Genomic DNA, 24780 nt, shown 5'->3' with positions numbered 1-24780 from the left:
GTTCTTCTGGGCACTTGGTCCAAGCCCGCCACAGGCCCCCCTGTGGACAGGAACGTGGCCAGACGCTACCGCCCGGCACCGGGCGACCCATGCTTTTTGTCCACCCATCCCACCCCGAGAGTCTGGTCATCCAGGCCTCAAACTCCCAAACCGCATTCCCGTCGGCCCCGCCCGACAGCGAATCCAAGAGATATGAACAGTTCGGGAAGAAGGTTTTCTCGTCTGTGAGCTTAGGGCTGCGGTCTGTGAACACCGCCTGTCTCTTGGGCCGCTACACCCACACCCTGTGGGACACGGTTGCGGAGGTGCTGCCTAGATGCCCAGAGGAGGTCCAGGCTAAACTCAGCCAAGCCCTGGCGGACGGCCGAGATGCAGCACGCTTTTCTATCCGGTGTGGGCTGGATACTACGGACTCACTGGGCAGGGCGATGGCAACGACGGTGGCGGTTCGACGCCACGCCTGGTTGAGGTCCGCCAACTTCTCGGCCGATGTCCAGGCCACCCTCCTGGACATGCCGTTTGATGGCCGTCGCCTCTTCGGCGACAAGGCAGACCATGCGCTGGAACGTTTCAAGGACTCCAGGGCTACGGCCAAGTCCTTAGGCCTTACGGCCCCACGCCAGCAATCGGGTGCCTTTCGCTCCTTTCGTGGCCACGGAAGGGGCGCCCCACCACGTACCGTCAGCCACGCGCCGCAGAATGTTCAACAACGCGGTGGCGGACGTGGGAACCGCCGTGGCGGTGGTCGGGGCCAACGGCGAGGCCAGTCCACACCTCCCTCAGCAGCCCCTGCCTCAAAACCTTCCTAGTCAGAGTTTTCAGGCCCATGTGACGCCTGTGGGAGGCAGGGTTCGCCATCACCTCTCCCACTGGCATACAGTCACTTCGGACAGGTGGGTGCTGCAGATTGTCCGATGGGGCTTCTCCCTCCCCTTCGAGTCATCCCCTCCATCCATGCCACCTCAATACCACTGTGTGTCGGGGGATCACTTGCAACTTCTGCAAGAGGAGGTTTTGGCCCTCTTGGCCAAGAGGGCCATCGAGCGCGTTCCTGGGCCAGAAGTAGGACGTGGTTGTTACTCCCACTACTTTCTGGTACCCAAGAAGGGCAAAGGGGGCCTACGCCCTATCTTGGATCTGCGGTACGTCAACGGCTTCCTCCGGACGGAGAAGTTCAAGATGCTCACTTTGGCTCAGGTCCTGGCTGCCCTGGACCTTGGAGACTGGATGGTAGCGTTGGACTTGCAGGACGCCTATTTCCACATCCCCGTCCACACCCGTCCTTCGGCCTTACCAGCGCCCCACGGGTGTTCACGAAGGTGATGGCGGTGGTCGCAGCCCATCTGCGCAGGCAAGGGGTATCAGTCTTCCCCTACCTCGACGACTGGTTGTTGAAGGCGGGCTCGCCCCAGACAGTCGTCAACCACCTCCAGACTACGGCCGACCTCCTGCACTTGCTGGGGTTCTCCATCAATGTGCCGAAGTCACACCTGTGTCCCTCTCAGAAGCTCCTCTTCATCGGAGCGGTTCTCGACTCGGCGCAGTTTCGGGTTTACCGACCCGAGCAGCGGGTTCGGGATATTCAGGCTCTGGTTCCCATCTTCCAGCCGTTATCTCGGGTCTCGGTCAGGTTGACGCTGCGGCTTCTGGGACTGATGGCCTCCTGCATCCTTCTGGTGCGTCACGCCAGGTGGCGGATGCGGGCTCTGCAGTGGGACCTGAAGTTTCAGTGGGCCCAGCATCAGGGCAACCTGTCCGATCATGTCCTGATCTCAGAGGGCACTGCGAGACAACTGCAGTGGTGGCTCACGGACCGCGACTGGGTCAGTGGCAGACCCCTCTCCCTACCCCAACCGGAGCACGTAGTTGTGACGGACGCGTCCCTCCAGTGCTGGGGAGGCCACATGGGAGAGGCGGAGATCAGAGGCCTCTGGTCTCCTGCGGAGTCCCGGCTCCATATCAACCTTCTGGAGCTGCGGGCGATTCGTCTAGCACTGAAGGCATTCCTCCCCTCTGTCCGGGGGAGCGTAGTGCAAGTGTTCACCGACAACACCACCACCATGTGGTACTGCAACAAGCAAGGCGGGGTGGGGTCGAGGACCCTCTGCCAGGAGGCTCTGCGCCTCTGGCAGTGGCTGGAACATCAGGGCGTGACCCTGGTGGTTCAACACCTGGCAGGCTCTCTGAATGCCAGGGCGGACGAACTCAGCCGCCGGTGCATGATGGATCACGAATGGCGTCTGAACTCGGACGTGGCGCAAGGCCTCTTTCAGCAGTGGGGAGAGCCTTGGTTAGATCTATTCGCCACAGAAGAGAACGCGCAATGTCATCAGTTCTGCGCGTTGGAATTTCCAAGGCGGCACTCGCTCGGAGACGCTTTTCGTCGCGAGTGGAGCTGCGGTCTGTTGTACGCCTTTCCGCCTATACCACTTCTGCCCAGAGTGCTGAAGAAGATCAGGCGCGACCGGGCCCAGGTTATCCTTGTGGCTCCGGACTGGGCACGAAGATACTGGTATCCCGAGCTACTCAGCATGTCAGTCGATCCCCCGATTCGTCTGCCTCTTCGGGAGGACCTTCTGTCGCAGCAGCAGGGGACGGTCCTGCACCCGAACCTGTCCAGTCTCCACCTACAAGCTTGGAGATTAAGCGGCGGCAGTTGAGGCCATTTGACTTGCCTCCTGAAGTCTGTGATATCATTCTGGCAGCCAGGCGTCCCTCCACAAAGTCGGTATACGCCTGCCGGTGGAACAGATTTGTGGCATGGTGCACAGCAAAGGCTGTGGATCCTCTCTCGGCACCCCTTTCGGAAGTGCTGCTCTTTCTTCTTTCCCTTGCCCAGCAGGGCTCTGCTCTGGGCACTCTTAAAGGGTACCTTTCTGCTCTATCAGCCTTCTTGAGGCTACCAGATCAGCCTTCTTTATTCAAGTCCCCTATTGTAAGTAGATTTCTGAAGGGCATCACGCACATGGTCCCTCCTGTTCCCTTCGTGATGCCCCAGTGGGACTTGAATCTTGTTCTCACTTATCTGATGTGTGCTCCCTTTGAGCCACTGCATAACTGTCCTCTTCGTCTCCTTACTCTGAAGACTGCCTTCCTGGTTGCCATCACCTCTGCCAGGAGAGTGAGTGAGCTCCAGGCTCTTTCTTCTTCTCCACCTTTCCTGTCTGTTCATCCTGACAAGGTGGTGTTACGTACACGACCTTCCTTTCTGCCCAAGGTTGTCACGGCCTTCCACATCGGGCAGTCCATTACTTTGCCCACTTTCTTTCCGCCTCCGCATCCCTCGAAAGAGGAAGAGAGGCTCCACCGTCTGGATCCAAAACGTGCTCTCTCCTACTACCTAGATCGCACACGCCAATTCTGGGTGGATGACCAACTCTTCGTTGGTTACGTGGGCGCAAAGAAGGGTAAGGCTGTGCACAAGAGGACCATCTCTAGGTGGATCATCTTGTGTATCCAAGCATGTTACTCAATGGCGAGGAAGGAGCCCCCGGCTGGATTGCGGGCTCACTCCACTCGGGCCACGGCAACGACAACTGCCCTGGGCCGCGGTGTCCCCCTGCAGGACATTTGCCAGGCAGCTACGTGGGCCTCGCTGCACACGTTCGCAAGACACTACTGCCTGGACAGTCAAGTCCGGAGGGATGGCTTCTTTGGCCGTTCCGTCCTCCAGGACTTTCTGGTGTGATATTGGTTCGCAGACCCACCACCGGGGTTGGTATTGCTGGGGTATCTATTCTAAGGTAAGGAATCTATCACTAACGTGTCTCTTTCAGATGCACAAGTTACTACTTGTGTAACGATATATCTGTAAGAGACATTAGTTAGTGATAGATTCCTTACCGACCCACCCATCCTCCCCGTTCTGCGAACCGATATCTAGGGTTAAGGTCATCCCCTTTCAGGGCCCTAGTTTCATGGCACCAGTGTTAGTTCTATCATGGCTCTGCGTATCTGGCGCGGAAAAGCTGTGTGTCAGAACTGACGTCAGCGCGCATGGGCGCCGTCTAAGTACTCCGACGACGTCATCCCGGCGCTCACGACGCCGACGACGGACGCGGAGCCGCAGACGACGCCTACCGGCGCGCAGGGGTATTGCTACGCAAAAGTTTCCGGATCCAGTCTGACGCCTGGGGATATTCTAAGGTAAGGAATCTATCACTAACTAATGTCTCTTAGTAACTTGTGCGTTTACTCTAGGTAGAGCGCCCTACCCATCTGAAGCCCTTTTAAACCCTATCAGCTGCTTCCCCTTCGGGCTCCAGGGAGACAGTGGAGAGTTTCTTCTTGAAGGAATAATGCCAAGCGCCCAACTGGGGTTTAACTGGACTATCTATCATTGGTTCTATTGTACTGGAGGGACACGTAGTTAATTATACTTCTGTGGTTCCATATTCTGGAAGAGCATGTGTTTACTGTGACTCACGGTTTTGAGACAATTCTTGTTTGCAGGCACATTGATAATTGCTAACATGTGTAATAAGTGCTTGCACGTGAAACTATTATAAGCAACCACCACAGGAAATTCTAAATGTGCACTTGACACAAATAATAATTTACTATGGAACCAAGCCTTAAATACACACAAAGATAATTACAAGCACGGGTAGCAGACATGGTGCGTGGTACAAACATAATGTTAGTCACAAATGTGGATCATTACAATCCTGAGGAAAATATTGAAATCTAGCACATGGCAATGCTAGTTTATGCCTAGCAAAACACAGAACCAACTGAACTCTATAGAGCTTTCGTGTAAAAATGTTTGTCTAAAAGATAGGGGGAACAACATTTAGCCTAAGCTGTGTAAAAGGAGGGTAGGACTACATGGCTCCTTTTTTTTTTTTTTTTTTATAATATTTTTTATTTTCTTTCATTTTTTCTGTAAGTTACAATGCAATAAATACAGTACAGGATTTTCTCACAATTATACATTCATATATATATATATTATCATACAACTAGAACACAAAAAAAAACCCAAATCTGAGCATATAGAGAAAAACAGAATAAATCATAGCCTAACAAAATCCGAGGAGAAGATGGGTTTTTATGCCTTACTATCCTTCCAATCTTCTATAGGGCGCCATATCTTCTCCCCCAGTAATCTTGCCCTTCTACCTTTCTTATCGTAGATGGCTTTCTCCATGTTATATATATGCAACATCCTTGCCATCCATATTTGAAATGTCGGTGCTGATTTATCTTTCCAGGCTTTCGCAATAATTAGTCTGAAGACTGCTGTGGCCACAAATAAAAATTCTGGGTAGATATTATTATCACCTAGACTGATACCTAATATTAACAGTTCATCTGTTAATTTCACTTTTAGTCCTAAAGATTTCTCAAGAAATCCCTCTATTGCCACTTTTAAGGTGCATAGCTGTGGGCACTGTGAGAACATATGCGTGAGATTAGCGCTCGCTGAATCGCAGCGTGGACAAGTTATACCAGTGCTACCCCCCCATTGTGCAATTCTAGCTGGTGTGTGATATAGTGAGAAGATGGTCTTATAATGTTGGGTTTGTAAAGTAGCAGAACAGAGTGTGGTTCTTCCTAGATCTAATGAAGCTTGCAGAGATTCCGGGTGGGCCCCTACTTGTTCAACCCATTTAGTACTATATTTCTCCCTATCATCAATTTTGTACTCCTGTAATTCTATATACAATTGTCTAATTGTTCCCCTTAAGCCACTCCCTAAATAATCCATGATCCTACAACTTGTCATGCCTGCTGGACCCCCCTGTTTTAAATGAAAGTAGCTTCTTATTTGTAAGTATTTGAAGAAGTTGTTTCCAGGTATTTTAAATCTGTTTTGGATTTCTTGAAATAATAGAAACCCCCCTTCCCCATCCAGCAAATCTCCTAATTTCTTAACTCCTTTCTTAACTCCTTTATCGTTCCAAACTTTCATTGTACTATCCCAAAAAATTTCTGTTGGCAAATCGACATTTACGTATAGCCTCAGATATCTATTATATCTTCCTAACCCTACTTTCTTCATAATAACCCTCCAGATTTTGTATACTGCCTCCAAGGTCTTAAATCTGGTGTGTTTGAAATAGGCAAAATCTACTGTACTAACCAGAGCATTCTCTGCCCTATCCCCCATCAGCGCTTTGTAAGCGTTCTCAATACCTGCCCCCTCCTCTTGATGAGCGCTGCCTCCTAATAGCGCTTTGGAGTATTGCATTACTGCCGCCCAATAATAAAATCTGAAATCTGGTGCTCCCCATCCTCCCTTTTCCCTTGGTAATGTAAAAAATCTATAGGCTCTACGTGTCTTCCCTTGTGCCCAAATTAAACCATTCAGTGTAGCTTCTAATTTGTTAAACCATATCGTATCAAACAGTAGTGGGATTGCCCTAAAAAGGTATAAAAATTTGGGAAAAGTGACCATTTTAATGAAATTGATACGCCCCATTAATGTCAACTGTAGATTATTAACCCTCTCCAAGTTGCTCTTAACCTTCCCTAATAGTGGTCCCATGTTTATCTCTACCAATTTTCCTAGCTCAGCCGTCACCTTGACTCCTAAGTATGGTGCTTCCTGAACTACTCTTGTATCTCTAAAGGTGGAGTAGTTATTCTGCACTATCTGTGTTTTCCCTCTATTTATTGAATATCCTGAAAACATACCAAATTTCCTAGCCTCCTGTTCAATTTCAGCCAATGCTTGCGCTGGTTCTGGGGTTATAATCGCCACATCATCTGCGTAGGCAAACAATTTATAGTCTTTCTCATGCAGTGTAACAGGCATGATCTTACAGTTAGCTGTTAACTTTCTCAGGTAAGGGTCCAAATAGATAGCAAACAGCAACGGGGAGGCTGGGCACCCCTGTCTTGTCCCCCTCCCGATCTGTACCGTTTTAGAATAGGATTTGTTAATTCTTATCCTAGCTGTAGGTTGTCGATATAGTGCCTGAATTGCTACCATAAATCCCTTACCTATTCCTGCCCATTCCATCGCTTTCCATAAGTAAGCCCAGGAAACCCTGTCGAAAGCCTTCTCGGCGTCTAAAAAGATTGCTGCGACAGGGTCTCCAAAGGCCTCTGCTGCATCTAGGACAGTGATCATTTGCCTGGTATGTTGGGTAGTCCCTTTACCAGGTATAAACCCATGTTGTTCCGGGGACACCATTTTCTCAATGACCTTGCTCAGCCTATTAGCAAGGGCCTTGGCATATATCTTCACATCAGCATTTAATAGGGTAATTGGCCTATATGAGCCCGGTTCTATTGATGGTTTATCCTTTTTTTAAATCACAATGATGTCTGCGCCGGACCATGACTGTGGGACAATCCTACCTCCCTGTGCCAAACTGCAAATTGCCCACAGATCTTTACCTATGACATCCCAGAAAGTTCTATAAAACTCTGCAGGTATCTGATCCTGTCCTGCTGCTTTACCCGGTGGAAGATTAGTTACTGCATCTCTTATCTCCTGGAATGTTAGCATCTCATCTAATTTATCCCTCTCTTCTATACTAAATTCTGTCAGTGGTCTTGGTGTTAGATAATCCATACTTTCTTCCTCCATCCCTCCCGTAATTACATCTTGCTCATATAAAACCTCATAATACCTCCTGAATACCTCCTGTACATCCTCCACCTTATTTACAATTGTCCCAGTGCTATCCCTAGCCTCTTTTATCTCCCCTGCTGCTAACGTTTGTCTTGTTCTAATTGCCAAGAGATGCCCAACCCTTTCATTGAATTCGTAGCACTTCTCTTTTTTTGCTAAGTAATTCCTAGCTAGCTTCTGTGCTAACGAGACGCCCGTTTCTGCTTTTTGAATTTCCAAATCGAGTAGTATCTGTTCAAATGGCTCCCGCTTGCTTATTGCCTCCACTAAAGCCTCTTCCAGTGTCCATAGGGCTCTTATCTCTTCTTCCGTTTTCTCCTTCTCACTACATGGCTCCTAATGCTATAACCTGATGCACATATGGGGCATGCTGGCATGCAAGAGTTAGTGATCATAACAGTTCCTCCCCACAAAGGGTGACACACGGGCCGTGGTTTATGGGGTTTTGTGAATGAAAGAGTCATACCAACCGAGGGGCATGGACGTTCCCAGCCAGTTTCCATGATTGATCATCTGGGCCTTAACCCTTTCAATCTATTAAGTAGAATAAATAGCCATTTTATCTCTTTGAGTTAAGGATTTTCTGTACTGCAAATTCTAGATGACCAACAATTTTTAGAGAAGGTTGTGGTGGTGGTAGTCGTTGGGTTTGGGCATGACAAGGTCAGAGTTGAGAGACATGGAACACTGGGAGAAAAGGCATGTCCTCTGGTAGTTGTAGTCTGTAAGAGACTACGTTCATTATTTGCTAAATAGTATAAGGCCCTCAATATCATGGATGTAATTTACGCAGTTCCTGACTTTGTAATTATTCAAATACAAATAAACATGGAGGTTGTACAGCATCGTCCTCCCATGCCCTTCCGTTGGCCCCTTCTGAACCTAACCAATCTAATTTACTGACATCTTTCATTCCTCCAAATGAAGAAGCTATAAAAAGACTTCTTCTATCATGTATACCTGGATCACCATTTGACCCTTGCCCCGTATAATAAAATAAACAACAGAGGTTATCGACCCTGTTTATGCAGAGGTGTTTAATACCTCCAGCCAAACTGGCTCAGGTCCTTTTTTTATAGAAACAAGCTAATGTAATCCCAAAACTAAAGAAACCTTTAGCAGATAGTAAGATTCTATCTAATGTTAGACCTATATCTTTTTCCTGAGCAGCAGCACCAAAATACTAGAATCTATAGTACATAAACAACTCTCAGAGTTTTTAGAATCCTATCACCTCATGCACCTGTCTCAGTCATGTTTTTGATCTCGATACAGCACCAAAACTGCGCTGCCCGAAGTCACTGCGTCACTACAAAAATGTCCTTGGACTGCTGACACAATGCCACACTTTTTTTATTCGTGCTCCATGCAGAGTTCAACACTGCCCCCATGACATCCTTTTTACAACGCCTGTCTGATTGTGGGGTCGGATGTGCAGTACTTGTTTGTGTGACCTCATTTCTCTTTGAGCAAGAGCAAGAAATTTGGATGAAACCTCACCTTTCCAAGCCAAACCTCTAAAATGTAGGATACCCCAAGGCTCTGCTCATACTTCTACACTGTTTATAATGTACATGTCTCCTTTAGCCACCCTGGTTGAGACATTCGGCATTATGATAGTTTCATATGCCGACTATACCCAGCTGGTATTTTGTTACCTGGCAAATTAAGAATGCTGAAAAGTTCCCTTCTCAGATTGCATGAGAGCAATCTTAGGTTGGCTGAAAGAAAACAAAACAGAAATCATACTGTTAGGGCCTAACCCTAATGTAGGTTGTGATAGTGCTTAGCCCAAGGATGGACCTCCCCAATCCTGGCAGCTATAAACCTGGGGGTCATCTGCGATAATGTCCTATCTTTTAAGACTCAGATCCACACAGTTGATAAAATCTGTATGTTGAACCTTAAGGGTCTCAAGAAATTTCTCCCACTTTATCCATGGGAGGCCTGCAAAACCGTAGTTCAAGCTATGATCTTCTCTCGTCTGGGCTACGTGAATGCCTTGTACCTTGGTTTAACTGCATATTTAGGCCTTCAACTGCAAGTGGTCAAAAATGTGGCAGCGTGACTCCTTTTTATTTTGCAAAAAGGTACCCACACTTCACCATTCCTTACCCACCTGCCCTGGGTCCCTGTGAATAAAAGGATCATCTTTAAAGCACTGACCTTAGCACAGAGTGCCCTGAATAACATCGGTCCCAGCTATCTGAACGAAAGAATCACTTAGTACCAGTTCAGCAGAAATCGATGTTCCCATCAGTCCCACCTCATGTAGGTTCCTCCTTTTAAAAGGAGACGTGGTGGTACCTCTCTTTTGTATGCGTTGCGAAAATGTGGAACCAATTCCCCTATCAACTCAGAAGCACAGAAACTGAATCCATCTTCCGCAATTGTTTAAAAACATACCCGTTTAACTTATAATATCTTACTTCACTCTATCCTCTTATTATCATGTCCTTGATAGAGCTGGGAAACTCATTTATGAGTATCTGTTCATGCTATACAAATACCTCTCATTAATTCATTCATTCTTTTAAGCCGTAGGTGATTACTAGCCAGCTATACTTGATCACCAACTTTGTAAGCTGGTTGTGGTGTGCAATGTTTGTTTGCGTTTCTTATCATACTTCTCTTGGTTTGTTCGAGTTGTATTTATACAGCTTGTTGAATCTCAGAAAAGTGCTTCAGGAATTTCTGTAGTAAGGGATCCGAGATTACTACAGCGCACATAATTTTCTGTTTATATATGTGGGTTGATGCCTGTCGTGCAGTAAAAAGGAAATACCTAACTAGCGGAGTGTTCTGTTTTATTTTATGAAAACTCCACAGGAAGTCAAACATATTCCCATTCCGAAGATTGACACCTTAATTGACATGAAAGGATCTGTTCTTGTGCTTGATTTACTCGTTCTGCCTGATCATCTGTTTGTGGGTGGTAAGTGGACGAGAGACGAGCATCGATATCTAAGGATTTGCAAAAGTTTTGCCAAAACCTTGATACAAATTGAGGGCTCTATTGGAAATAAAAATTGATGGGAGACCATGTAATCATACATTGTAGTGGGTGAATAAGTCTCCAGGTGCTTTGGCGGTATGGATCGCCTCTTAAGGATTAAATGTGCCATTGTAGAGAACAGACCCACTACTACTAATATAGTAATAAAACCATTGGAATTTGGCAATTGGTTACAAAGTCCATACTGATGGCATGCCAGGGGTATGGAGGCACTGGCCAGGGGTGGTGAGGTTCCGTGACAATTGTAAGTGGTGTTTTCGACTCGCACGAATATGGTCGAGTCTGGTATCTACGAACCGTAAATGACGAGTTTAGTAAGTGTGTGCAGTTTCGCTGTGCTAACTTAAACCGTTCGTTTGTTACGTGGGTTTTTCATCTGTACCCACGGGTTCCATCTTAGATACGGCATCCATTTTGTCTCTTGCCCTCAAGTAGCCAGCGAACGGACGTTGTCCGTTTCACGACCCTGGGATTCCCAAGATATCTGCGGAAGACACATGTCTTTTGAAAGTGTCTTTATGACGAGGGGGATGATACTGTAAGGCAGATGGCCCCGCTCGAGGCTCATCTCGCCGTGCCGGTTTATTGTCTCAGCCGTGCATCTCATTAGGCACGTCCCTTTGATGCCTGTAGCTCGTGTTTCCCGATACCTCCCCTTTTACACCCTTTCCAATCTCCCCACTGTCTCCATCTTCCTCTCCACCTGTTCTTGTTCCTTCTTCGATTTGTTTTACTGCTGATTGGAATGTACTAATGGTGGGAAGATGGGTTTTTACAGTTGGGAACCGCCAAATGTTTCCGCACTTATATTCCGGACCTTGGATGTATCAAAGTGACCAAAACGACCCCTCTCGGGGATTATTGTGGGAACCGGGTTGTAAACTTTTGTGTACCATGTTAACCTATGGGAGAATCGTGTATAAAAGGAGCGATCCACAGAACCAATTTGAAGCAGTCTCCCCGAACTACACTCGTTGTACTTCCTGTGACTTCTGTGTTTCCCTGCAGTAAATAAACCTTGAATCTTTGACGCCGAAGGAAGTGTCCCGTGTCTCTGTCATTCGTACGCCGGAGCAGGTTACCCACGAAGGTTTCAGGTGTTGTCCCCTGGCACCGCTGGGTCTTAAAGAACCCAGTCCTTCAGTTGGCTGCATCAGTGGTACCGGTCCAAGCCCGACGATCGTGAGGAACTTCGTGTGAAATCTCCGAGGGAAGGTGCACTCCGCTTCATCGATCCTGTTGTCGAAACAAGTGGCCCGAAGACTTTTCCCGCGAAGATTCCCGCCTCCTGACGGCTGCGACGGACTGCTGCCCTGACTGTAGACCTGTTTTGGCGCCTGGCGTAGACCTTGGTATAGCGAGACGATTGACGGGCCTTCCTGGTGACGCCATCGATCTTTGAGTTAAGTATTTGTGGGTCGCTCCCAGAGTTCTTGGTTGTGGTTGCTTAGTTGTTGCATGGTTCCATTGCATTTGTGGTTCTTGGTACTTTGTTGTGATATTTGACGTCTGCAGTCGCCAAAAACCGAGGGTTTTTGCTCTTTGCTGGGACTTGGTAAATCCCGTAACCCTTGACGTTTGTGAAACTCGGCTAGTGTGCAAGATGCCTGGTCGCAGTACTTTGTTTAGTTGTTTCAGACGTTGTGGTACGGATTCCCGACTGGAGGACTCGTGTCCGATACCTCCGGTTGGAACTCCAACTTATGAGCTGTACAGCAAACACGGGCTAGGCCCGATTACTTTTAATGATTACTGGATCCGTTACACTAAGAAAGATGGTGCCCTTAGTTGGCCACCTCATGGTAGTTTTGAGACAACGATCTTAGATAATCTTGAGACTAAATTGTTCGAGAAAAAGTCAAGGCCGGCCATGTTTGATGCCTTTCGGTTGTGGCGTAAAGAAGCCCGACAGAAAGAGATCAGACAGTCTAAACGTAATCAGAGAGATGGTGTTGCTGCCATTGTAAAGAAAGCAGAGCAGTTTCAACGTGATAAGGAGGTTAAGGAAAAGGAAGTGTTTGATAGACTACAGTATGTCCATAGATAAATGCTATCCTGTTTTGCCTACGGAGTCGGATAAGAAGGAAGAGTCAGTTGAGGATCCTTTAATGTCTTATCTTATGAAGTCACCACCTCCGTACGTGCAGGGTACCGCAGTTCCTGTGGCTCCCCCTGTACCTGTTCCTCAACCTGCTCCTCAACCTGCACCCGTTCTTCCGACTGTTCCCGCTCCTTTGCCTATTGCTATTCCTACTGCTCCTCCGCTTCCACATACTCCTGCTCCCGCTACTGCTCCTGCTTTACTTACTCCTGTTGCTTCTTCTGTTTCTACCTCTTCACTTGTTAGCCCCTTGTGCTATACTTCTCCGTCTACTCGTAGTCGTACTTCTCCTGTTGCGGCTAGTTTTTTCCATTCTCTCGGACCTGTTTTTGGGTCCGCTGGTTCAGACGGTCCTCAGAGACGTAGTCAGCTTCCCGGTAACAGGGAACGTGCTTCGCTATACAATATGGCGATGGGTTGGATGACGCACCCTCTTAGAAATCCTCCACGTGTTGTACTTGATACGTTTTGCCAATTCAATGAACCGACACAAAGATACGTGTTCGAAGAAATGTGCAAGGTTCTGCGTGATCAGATATCGGCGGATGCACCTGACGAGGTGTTGACCGCTTTGTCTGATCTACAGCTTCAGTTCTCGAATGGACTGATAGTGGATACTAATGTTCGACGTGCTGTTGAACGATTGTTATCTTTCCGTCCCGCTCCTATACCTCAAGCTTTGTTTGTTGAGGATGTTGAGAGGCAGTTAGATGCGTCCGGTCAGTTTCCTATGCGGGAAGTTCCACCAGTGTGGATGCCAGGCGATCCTAATGCTAATCCCATTATTCTACCATATTTCCAGAGAGTATGGATACATCTCCCATGGAAACGCTCTGAAGTGTTACAGGTGAAGCAATCTTTGCCTGACCCTCGCAAAAATCCTGCAGGGTATTATAAAGAATTATCGCAGCTTGTAGACGCTACGGTAATGAATCTTGCCGATATCGATATGTTGTTCGGCAATGTCGTACCTCAACCAGTATGGGCCAAGATTCGGCACGAAGATCACGCAAACGACTTAGGTGGCGATTGGGCTACTCTTACTGCGGCCGACACGCGACAAGTTGGCGGGGCTAAGCCTGAACAGCTCATTACTGCTCTCCCTCAAAGAATAATTACCTTAATGAAAACACTTATGCCAGCTATGAGGGTGAACTGGGACAAATTGTCAGCTTGTAAGCAGAAGAAGGACGAGAGTGTCTCTGATTTCTTTACGAGATTTGAGGAGGCATTCATCGATCATAGTGGTCAAGATATGAGCACTGAAGGTGGTCAGCGGTTGTTCGTGGACAAATTTGTCTCTAACTTATTGTCCGATTTGAGCAATAAATTGAAAAATTCTGAGAGTGCGTGGGCCGTTTCTACCTCGGCTCAAATATTGGCTACGGCACAGTATTATGAGAACAGAGAAAAAGAGGAGAACGACCGCGCTGATAAAAAGATGAAAGAACTCAAAACTAAAGTGTTGTTACAGCAGGCGTATCCTCCGCGCTCGAATCAGAATGCTTCGCAGCAGAACAGACCGCAGTTGCAATCGAATAGGTCACAACCTCGAAATGACTCCTCTTCCCAAAGATCTTCGTTGGGGTACAATCAATGTGCCTATTGTAGACAGGAGGGTCATTTAAAATTTAACTGTCCCGTTTTAAACGATCGTAACAGTGGTAACTCCTCTAGAGGAGGTCGTGGTGGTTCTCAGCAGGCGCCACATGGTAGAGGGCGCGGTGTTCAAAATGACCGTTCAGATAACTCATCAAATTCCGATAATTGTTTTGATCAACGTGGATCGTCGCAAGGACGATCTGCGCAGTACAATGTAGACGATTATTACGTCGATCAGGGAACTGACGACAGTAATTACTAGGACAGCCATAGACAAGGAGAGGGAGTGGTATCAGTTCCGGTTGATCAAAGAGGGCCTTACGTCGCAGTTGCTACATCGGGCGTCGTTGAGCCTTTTCTGTTGGACACTGGTGCAGCGAAAAGTTCCATAATGCATTCGAAACTCCCTGGCGCACCTTTGTCTGGCTTAACAAATGTTTCCGTAGGATTCTCTGGCGCCCCTGTTAGCAATCCAGTTTCACGCCCTTTGCCCCTTACAATTGGGCCTCGTGAGCTAGAAGCTCCGTTGATTTTGACTACGGGTTGTGGTGAAAATCTTTTGGGCCTGGATTTGCTAAAACGTTTGTATGCAACTTTGTATTGTTCTCCTGCGGGTGTAAAGCTTACTTTAGGAGAGAGGGTTGTCTCTCCTATGTACTTATCTCTCGATAAGCTTCCACCGGAATTGAGTTCTCTTCCTGCATCTTTGTGGGCAACAGGTCCCAACGACGTGGGCCTGCTTGATATCTCCCCTTATGTTGTTCAGCTGAAATCTAATGTGCGGTTGCCACGTATTCCCCAATATCGTATCTCTCTTGATGGTGAACGAGCACTGTTAGCGATCATCTATGATTTGATCGAGAAAGATGTTATTGAAGAGACGCGGGGAAACGTGTGCAACAGTCCTGTACTGCCTATTCTAAAACGTACTGATCCTTCGAAACCACCTGTTTATCGTTTTGTTATCGATTTACGGGAGGTAAATAAAATCGTGATTCCTCAGTTCCCCGTTGTGCCTGACATCACGGCGCTACTGACTCTGATTCCAGCTTCTGCATCGTGGTTTTCGGTGATCGATTTGAAGAATGCGTTTTTCAGCATTCCAATTGCAGAAGAGAGCAGAGACCTTTTCGGTTTCTCTCTTGGTGGACGCAGCTTCCGGTTTAAACGCGCTCCTCAGGGCTACTGTGAGAGTCCATCGATTTACAGCCAAGCCTTGAAGGGTCAACTGGATGCGTTCACGTTGCCGGCTGGTGCGGCCTTAATCCAATATGTCGATGACTTATTGGTAGCTGCGGATACTCAGGACATTTGCAAAATTGCTACGGTGTCGTTGCTGCAACATCTTTGTGACTTACATCACAAGGTGTCACCTTCTAAACTCCAATATTGTTGTCAAGAAGTAACCTATCTCGGTCACTTATTGTCAAAGGAGGGAAGACGGTTGACCCCAGAGAGAATTGCAGCAATTGCGCGAATGGCTGTGCCAACAACCCAACGAGATGTGCGTGCCTTTCTAGGTATCACGTCGTATTGCAGGCAATGGATTCCACATTTTTCATTGCTAGCGAAACCATTGGTGGCTCTTACGTGCAAGGATGTTTCAACTCCTTTACCATGGACGGACGAATGTCAGAAAAGTTTTTCTGAATTACGTGACTCATTGTGTTCGTCTCCTGTGTTAGGTACTCCTGACTATAGCAAGCCGTTTACACTATATGTTCACGAGAGGGAAGGTTGTGCTTTGAGTGTCCTAACGCAACCTTTTGGTGGTAAGCAACGTCCATGTGCATATTTTTCCTCGACCTTGGACCCGGTAGCTAGAGCATTGCCGAGTTGTTTGAGAGCAACAGCGGCAGCTGCGGTGTCCATCCGACAATCAGCAGGATTGGTCATGGATAATATGCTTACGGTGATGGTTCCGCATGCAGTCGATACTCTTTTGAATCGTACGAAAACTCAGCACTTGACGAGTGCGAGGTTGTCTGGGTACGAGTTGACGCTGTTGGCAAGCCACATTCAGATAAAACGTTGTAATGTCCTGAACCCGGCAACTTTGTTACCCATTAGCACAGAGTCAAATGAAATAGCAGCCCATGACTGCTATTTGAGAACTGAAGAGGAAACAAAAGGTCGAGTGGACCTTAAAAACACTCCTTTGGAAAATCCAGACGGAACGTTGTATGTTGATGGTTCATGTTTTAAATTGCCGAATGGTGATGTGACTACTGCGTATGCGGTCGTGACTTTGAATACTGTTGTGGAAACTGCGAGATTGAATCAGAACTCTGCCCAGGCTGCAGAGCTGATCGCTCTAACTAGAGCGTGTGTGTTAGCGAAAGGGAAACGTGTGAATGTGTTTATCGATAGCCAATATGCGTTTGGCGTCGCTCATAATTTTGGACGGTTGTGGAGAGAGAGAGGTTTTATGACATCGCATGGTACGAAGATTCAGCATGGACAGCTTGTGAATGATCTTTTGGACGCACTTACGTTGCCTAAGCAGGTAGCGATTGTTAAATGTAGTGTTCATCGTAAGGTGACGGATGATGTTGGTCGTGGTAATGCCTTTGCGGATGAGATTGCTAAGGAGACTGCACGGAATCTTAGCACTAGAATGTATGTGATGAGTTCGGTTAGGTGGCCTACAGAATCGAGTATGTGCGAGGACACTATCGAGAGTGTGAAAGCAATTCAGAATGAGGCCACCGAGACTGAAAAGACGAAGTGGAAAGAAAGTACGGGAAAGTTGGATGTGAATGGTTGTTGGGTTGATTTGCCGGAACATAAGAGATGGATGTTACCGGATGCGTATGTGCTGGCTGTTGTGACAATGGCGCATGGGTTAGCACATATTAGCGTGAAAGGTATTTGTAAGTTGCTGTCCCATGTGTGGAAGAATGATGGTATCACGAAATGTGCTGAACGATTGGTTAAGAATTGTATGGTATGTATGTTGTACAATCCTGGTAAGGGAACCCCAACTCCTCCTGGTAGTTTTGCTCCCCCTTCATGTCCCTTTGAGGTGATCCAATTAGACTTCAGCCATATGGAGCGATGCAATAACCTGAAATACGTTTTAGTTGTGGTTTGCGCGTTCTCCCGATGGATTGAAGCCTATCCCCTCAAGGACAACACTGCTTTGTCTACTGCGAAAATCCTACTGAAGGAATACTTTCCTCGGTATGGAATGCCTCGGATTGTATGGTCGGATAACGGAAGTGAGTTTGTGGGGAGTGTGATGAAGAGTGTGTGTAAGGGCCTTGGAATTAATCAAAAATTCCATAGCGCCAATCATCCCCAGTCAGCTGGTTTGGTTGAAGGGTACAATGGCACCCTTAAACTGAAGTTAGCGAAGATTCAGGCTACGACTGGTCTTTCGTGGCCTGATGCTTTACCCTTAGCTTTGTTATCAACTAGGGCAACCGTACACTCCCGAGTAGGGCTTAGCCCCTATGAAATAGTGTTCGGTCGTCCTGCGAATGTATGGGGGGTCCCTAGACCGGGTGTGTTCTCCAGTCTTGAATACCCAATGTTGATTGACTATCTTCATGATCTGACTGCTAAACTGAGGTTAATTCACCAACAGGTTTACGAAGCATTGCCGACGCAGACGGAGGGTCCAGGCCACCAGCTCCAGCCCGGAGACTGGGTGGTAACAAGAAATTTTGCCCGCAAGAAGAATTTGGAACCCCGGTTTACTGGACCCTACCAGGTCCTCCTTGCCACGAGAACTGCCGTTCGTTTAGAGGGCCGGAAAAATTGGGTGCATGCCACCCATACAAAGAAAGTTCCTATTCCTTTGCCGGCAGACTCGTGGGTGAGGAGGGGCATTGCTTCATCTGAATCCGAAGGATTGCCGGCGTTTGTACCTTTCAGCGACGCACAGCCTGTCGGAGAATCCTCAGTGCAGCAGAAAGACATTGTTGAACATCTGCCATCAAAAGACTCGAGACCAGAACATTCGGCTGATCAACAAGACTTTGTTCCCTCATCGGATCCTTTGTTTGATGAACATACACGTCCTGGGAAAACTTGATACTTTTTGCGTTCTAGTACTAAGGACAAATAAAAATCCCGTTCTGCCCCTTGAATAATTGCATTATCCCGTTTTCCACGATCAGTCCGAACACCCGTATCATTGTAATTATTTTTGTATATATGTACTGAGTTTCGTTCCATATGTGTTTTTGCTTCCACAGCTGAGAGACATTTTTGCGTATACATTGTGAATAAAGGCCGTAGGGCCGCGGGTGTACTTCCTTCTGGTTAGCAGGTCTTGACGCTAGGTTAAAGACCGTCGGTTCCTGGGAACTCCTAGGGATTGACTACTGCTACACAGAACGAAGTGCGTCAAGAAACGTTGCGGACGGTCATAGGGGATGGCGTTTTCGAAGCTGATGGACTTGGAAGAAGCTCAGGCGCAAAGGTTCAAGTTACAACAACTTACTCGTACCAAATGTTTTATGTTTCAAATATTCGTACTGCTTCTGATTGTTTCTGCACTATTGGCGGGTGGGGTGTATTACACGATGTCTTACTTCTTACCTTCTGCCATACCTACTCCTACTTCTGACCCTAAACTTACCTCCACTGCATCCCCTCATTCCTTTCATATCCTACCTGAACACGAGCAGGCTAGACGTGCAGAATTCCACAATAATTCCTTTATTTAGCTCCTTCACCAGCACCAGTTAGTGGTAAATACTACTAATTGTTGGGTGTGTGGGTTAATGCCACATACCACGGATAAGGGAATTCCATATTTGGTCTTACCGTATAGTTCCCAGGGTTCAGCTCGAGCATTCCAAACAATGTTTCGAAGCGCACTAGATTCTCACCCCAGTCGAGAGCCACGTTCTCCCTACCTTGGCCTCGGCTCGCTTTGTCTATAGCGATAGAAGATTTAGATAGAGATATCTATGAGCCGTCGCTCATCCCAGAGGAAGAGGTACAAGCCTATAGGGTCTTGAGTAAGGTTGAGTACAGTGCGCTCACGAGTGATAAACAGCTTAAAAGCTCGCCTCCGATATGGGTCGTACCCCACATTGGTAATTTTTGTCTAATGGGTCGTGGCCGAAGATCGAAAGCCCGACTTGGAGAAAGTGCTTGCACTGAAAATTACATTCTGCCGATGATCTCGTCCCCTGTGTTTCTGGCTGCCAAGGGTACGTACTTTGTCTGCCATGATCGTACGTATGCATGGTTGCCCTCCGACTTTGCGGGCGCATGCTTTATCGCAAATTTGTTGCCTCCGACGTTCACTGTAGACGCAGATTATCACAAGACAAGAGTTGTGAGAGGCGTAATTAGCGAAGAGGATACTGCCGGTCAAGAGGCAGGAGACTTTTTCAAGGGTTTCCTCCCGTTTTGGGGGCCTATGGTTAATAGTAGGAACCTGAGACAGTTGACTCGAGTGGTAGAATCGACAGCTAATATTACTGCCAGTGCCCTTGGTAATATCACCACAGAACTTCAGGCGGATAGACTTATGACGTTACAAAATCGTATGGTTTTAGACGTGATCTTAGCAGATCGAGGTGGGGTATGTAAGGTGATCCATTCGAGCTGCTGTATTTTCATTCCGGATAACGCTCCGACTGTTTATCAAGCCATCTCAAAGTTGCATAAAATCTCTGAATCCATACACGTGGATGTAGGGGATTGGACGCTACTTGGGTGGTTTTGGGGCCTGATGTCGACTTGGGGTTGGAAGATTCTGATGATCATCGGAGTTGTTGTGGCGTTCCTGTTCACGTGTTGCCTTTGTGTGCAGTGTGGTCCTGCCTTATGTGGCCTCTGTGCTACAACGTGTATAAGACAGCCACCTGTTACCAAGGGGACTCGGTTGGACAGAGCTATGTTACAGCAACATCTAGATGGTCTGATGAATATCGAGTATGATTCCGACTAGTGCTTGCCTACATGAGGGCAAAAGGAGCGTCTGAGGTTCCGTGACAATTGTAAGTGGTGTTTTCGACTCGCACGAATATGGTCGAGTCTGGTATCTACGAACTGTAAATGACGAGTTTAGTAAGTGTGTGCAGTTTCGCTGTGCTAACTTAAACCGTTCGTTTGTTACGTGGGTTTTTCATCTGTACCCACGGGTTCCATCTTAGATACGGCATCCATTTTGTCTCTTGCCCTCAAGTAGCCAGCGAACGGACGTTGTCCGTTTCACGACCCTGGGATTCCCAAGATATCTGCGGAAGACACATGTCTTTTGAAAGTGTCTTTATGACGAGGGGGATGATACTGTAAGGCAGATGGCCCCGCTCGAGGCTCATCTCGCCGTGCCGGTTTATTGTCTCAGCCGTGCATCTCATTAGGCACGTCCCTTTGATGCCTGTAGCTTGTGTTTCCCGATACCTCCCCTTTTACACCCTTTCCAATCTCCCCACTGTCTCCATCTTCCTCTCCACCTGTTCTTGTTCCTTCTTCGATTTGTTTTACTGCTGATTGGAATGTACTAATGGTGGGAAGATGGGTTTTTACAGTTGGGAACCGCCAAATGTTTCCGCACTTATATTCCGGACCTTGGATGTATCAAAGTGACCAATACGACCCCTCTCGGGGATAATTGTGGGAACCGGGTTGTAAACTTTTGTGTACCATGTTAACCTATGGGAGAATCGTGTATAAAAGGAGCGATCCACAGAACCAATTTGAAGCAGTCTCCCCGAACTACACTCGTTGTACTTCCTGTGACTTCTGTGTTTCCCTGCAGTAAATAAGCCTTGAATCTTTGACGCCGAAGGAAGTGTCCCGTGTCTCTGTCATTCGTACGCCGGAGCAGGTTACCCACGAAGGTTTCAGGTGTTGTCCCCTGGCACCGCTGGGTCTTAAAGAACCCAGTCCTTCAGTGGTGCAATAAACCCAATGATGGAGTATGGACCGACATATTCTGGGCATATGGGACAGGCTTGCACATAAGTGTGCACATCCATGGATAGGTTAGGCCACCAAAGCCATCTTTTACAGTTAGCAATAGTTTTTCGAATGCCAGAAAGTCCAGCAAGTGGTTTATCATGGCACCAATTTCACACCTTACGTCTGAGTTTTTCAGTGGTTACATACACGTTGTTACCATGGTAGGGGTGTCCATCTTTTACCAGATTATCATACTCTGTGATCCATTTATCTATATTCAACTGCTGCATCCTTTGTTTTATCTTATCGAAAAACTGTTGTTTAGTACAAGTACCTATCACGTGCTCAGAACCTAATAGATTTTGGGGTGGGTGAAGTGAACGGAGTCTGGATAAAACAACAAAAAAGGAAAGGACTGAATCACTGGATGTTGGTCTGACTCACTGTTATACACGGGACACCCAACAATCTCCCTTTTTGGGAATGCGCATTCTATGGTGCTCTAATGAACAACTAGGAAAAAGTAACATACATCTCATTAGTCATTGTACCAATAAACATAATCAATTTCTTGTAAACACTCCAAGTAATGAAACACACTTACAAAGTAATTAAAACAGTAAACACGTATTATGATCTCTTGTGGTAAGGAGACACACAACTCTTATATTGAGTCCTAAGTCATGGTTCTAAGTCTCCTCATTGAGCATTTTATGCCATATGCTTCAGAAGAATTTTGCTTTGTCTTTCAGCTTCATCGCTCTATCCTCTTTTTTTGCTCATGGGAATGTCTCTGGTGCTCTCAATAGTGTTGTTACTCAGTTCAGGAATAAATGCACAAGTTCCTGAATATTGCAAGCTTGAAATCAACAGAGTCACCGAGAAAACAAGAACAGTGCACTAATGTTGTTCTTTTTCCCTTTGCTTTTCTTTAATTTCAGAGTTCCAAGTGATGACACCTGCAGGACGGACCTGGATGCGGAACCAATATTCCAGGCGACTTCCAGAGCACAAGGGATTGCCGCCGTACCTCAACGGTAGGTCTTTCTGTGAGATGCAAGGATCGAGGGAACTCGATTAGCTGCTCGGAGATGTCTGCAAGTGCGCAGATATCGCCGGCCAGGCAGGATGCTGGACGAGGTCAGAGGGAGGGGTTCGGGCTCCAGGGAGACAGTGGAGAGTTTCTTCTTGAAGGAATAAAGCCAAGCGCCCAACTGGGTTTAACTGAACTATCTATCATTGGTTGTATTGTACTGGAGGGGCACATGGTTAATTATACTACTGTGGTTCCATATTCTGGAAGAGCATGTGTTTACTGTGACTCATGGTTTCAAGTCAATTCTTGTTTGCAGGAACATGGATCATTGCTAACATGTGTAATAAGTGCTTGCACGTGAAACCATTATAAGCAACCACCACAGGAAATTCTAAATGTGCATCTGACACAAATAATAATTTACTAAGGAACCAAGCCTTAAATAAACATGAAGATAATTACAAGCACGGGGAGCAGACGTTGTGCTTGGTAAAAACATAATGATAGTCACAAATGTGGATCATTACAATCCTGAGGAAAATATTGAAATCTGGCACATAGAAATGCTAGTTTATGCCTAGCAAAACACAGAACCAACTGAGCTCTATAGAGTTTTTGTGTAAAAATGTTTGTCTAAAAGATAGGGGGAAAGCATTTAGCCTAAGCTGTGTAAAAGGAGGGTAGGACTACATGACTCCTAATGCTATAACCTGATGCACATATGGGGCATGCTGGCATGCAAGAGTTAGTAATCATAACAGTTCCTCCCCACAAAGGGTGACACACGGGGGGAGGTTTATGGGGGTTTTGTGAATGAAAGAGTCATACCAACCGAGGGGCATGGACGTTCCCAGTCAGTTTCCATGATTGATCATCTGGGCCTTAACCCTTTCAATCTATTAAGTAGAATAAATAGCCATTTTATCTCTTTGAGTTAAGGATTTTCTGTACTGCAAATTCTAGATGACCAACAATTTTTAGAGGAGGTGGTGGTGGTGGTAGTCATTGGGTTTGGGCATGACAAGGTCAGAGCAGAGAGACATGGAACACTGGGAGAAAGGGCATGTCCTCTGGTAGTTGTAGTCTGTAAGAGACTAGGTTCATTATTTGCTAAATAGTATAAGGCCCTCAATATCATGGAAGTAATTTACGCAGTTCCTGACTTTGTAATTATTCAAATACAAATAAACGTGGAGGTCGTACAGCATCGTCCTCCCATGTCCTTCCGCTGGCCCCTTCTGAACCTAACCGATCTAATTTACTGACATCTTTCATTCCTCCAAATGAAGAAGCAATAAAAAGACTTCTTCTATCAGGTATACCTGGATCACCATTTGACCCTTGCCCCGTATAATAAAATAAACAACAGAGGTTATCGATCCTGTTTATGCAGAGGTGTTTAATACCTCAATCCAAACTGGCTCAGGTCCTTTTTTTATAGAAACAAGCTAGTGTAATCCCACTACTAAAGAAACCTTTAGCAGATAGTAAGATTCTATCTATTGTTAGACCTATATCTTTTTCCTGAGCAGCCACCAAAATACTAGAATCTATAGTACATAAACAAATCAGAATGAATGAATGAATGAAAAAGAAATTTATAGAGCGCACATTCGCTGGCGGCTTCTTGGCGCTTAGAGACGGACTAGCAGAGGACAGAGCAGGAAGGGTGTAATCGAACGCCTGTACAAACAACCATGTCTTCAGTGCTCTTCTGAACATCTGGTAGGAGCGGATGTGACGAAGTTCAGGGGAGAGGGAATTCCACAGGCGCGGAGCTTGTGAGGCAAATCTTAAACCCCCGAGCCTTTTGCGCTTAAACGTGCAAGTAGCAAAGAGGTTAAGGCCAGTCGACCTGAGTGTGCGGTAGGGGTATAGCTGTGGAGTAAAGAGCCAATAAAGGATAAACCTGCCTCTGTGGAGTGCTGAGGTGTAAATCCAGCCTGGTGCTGATCCAGAAACTTTGAGCTCTCAATGAATGAACCGAGACAGCTGGAGACGTGCGCCTCCAGTAGTTTGCCCAGAAATGGAAGCAGGGATAAAGGTCGAAAATTGTTGAGGGAGGCCAGATCCGCCCCAGGTGTTTTCAGGATAGGAGTCACATTGGCGGATTTAAAGGAACTGGGAACCACACATAGTTTGAGGGAATTATTAAGCAGGGAGAGGGGAGCCTCAGGGAGGTCGAGGAAAACATTCCGAGCAACATGAGCTGGGCAGCTGTCGGAAGGAGAACCAGAACGAACTTTGCGAAGAAGGGGAAGAAAAGTGTCGGTGGTGACTGGGGGGAGATACAACAGAAGAACAGGATTGATAGGAGGGTCGCCTAAGTCAGGTCCCGGGTCAGAGTTTTTAGAATCCTATCACCTCATGCACCCGCCTCAGTCAGGTTTTTGATCTCGACACAGCACCAAAACTGCGCTGCAGGAAGTCACTGCGTCACTACAAAAATGTCCTAGGACTGCTGACACAATGCCGCACTTTTTCTGTTCGAGCTCCATGCAGAGTTCAACACTGCCCCCAAGACATCCTTTTACAACGCCTGTCTGATTGTGGGGTCAGAGGTGCAGTAC

At 46.9% G+C, this 24780-nt stretch overlaps 1 protein-coding gene across 1 annotated transcript in view; it reads left to right on the top strand.

Annotated features, from left to right (window-relative positions):
- The window catches only part of LOC147690382 (uncharacterized), a 2590730-nt gene that overhangs the window by 582857 nt on the left and 1983093 nt on the right, over positions 1–24780 (top strand). Inside the window, exon 10 of the mRNA XM_086936677.1 lies at positions 22116–22211. Coding sequence (XP_086792803.1) covers positions 22116–22211 — 96 coding nt within the window. The remainder of the gene's footprint in view (positions 1–22115; positions 22212–24780) is intronic.

The sequence above is a fragment of the Lissotriton vulgaris genome, chromosome 9 (assembly GCF_964263255.1).
Source record: "Lissotriton vulgaris chromosome 9, aLisVul1.2, whole genome shotgun sequence".
Classification (NCBI taxonomy): Eukaryota; Metazoa; Chordata; class Amphibia; order Caudata; family Salamandridae; genus Lissotriton; species Lissotriton vulgaris.
Note: the sequence above shows the minus strand (reverse complement) of the source record. Positions and strands in the feature narration are given on the sequence as shown.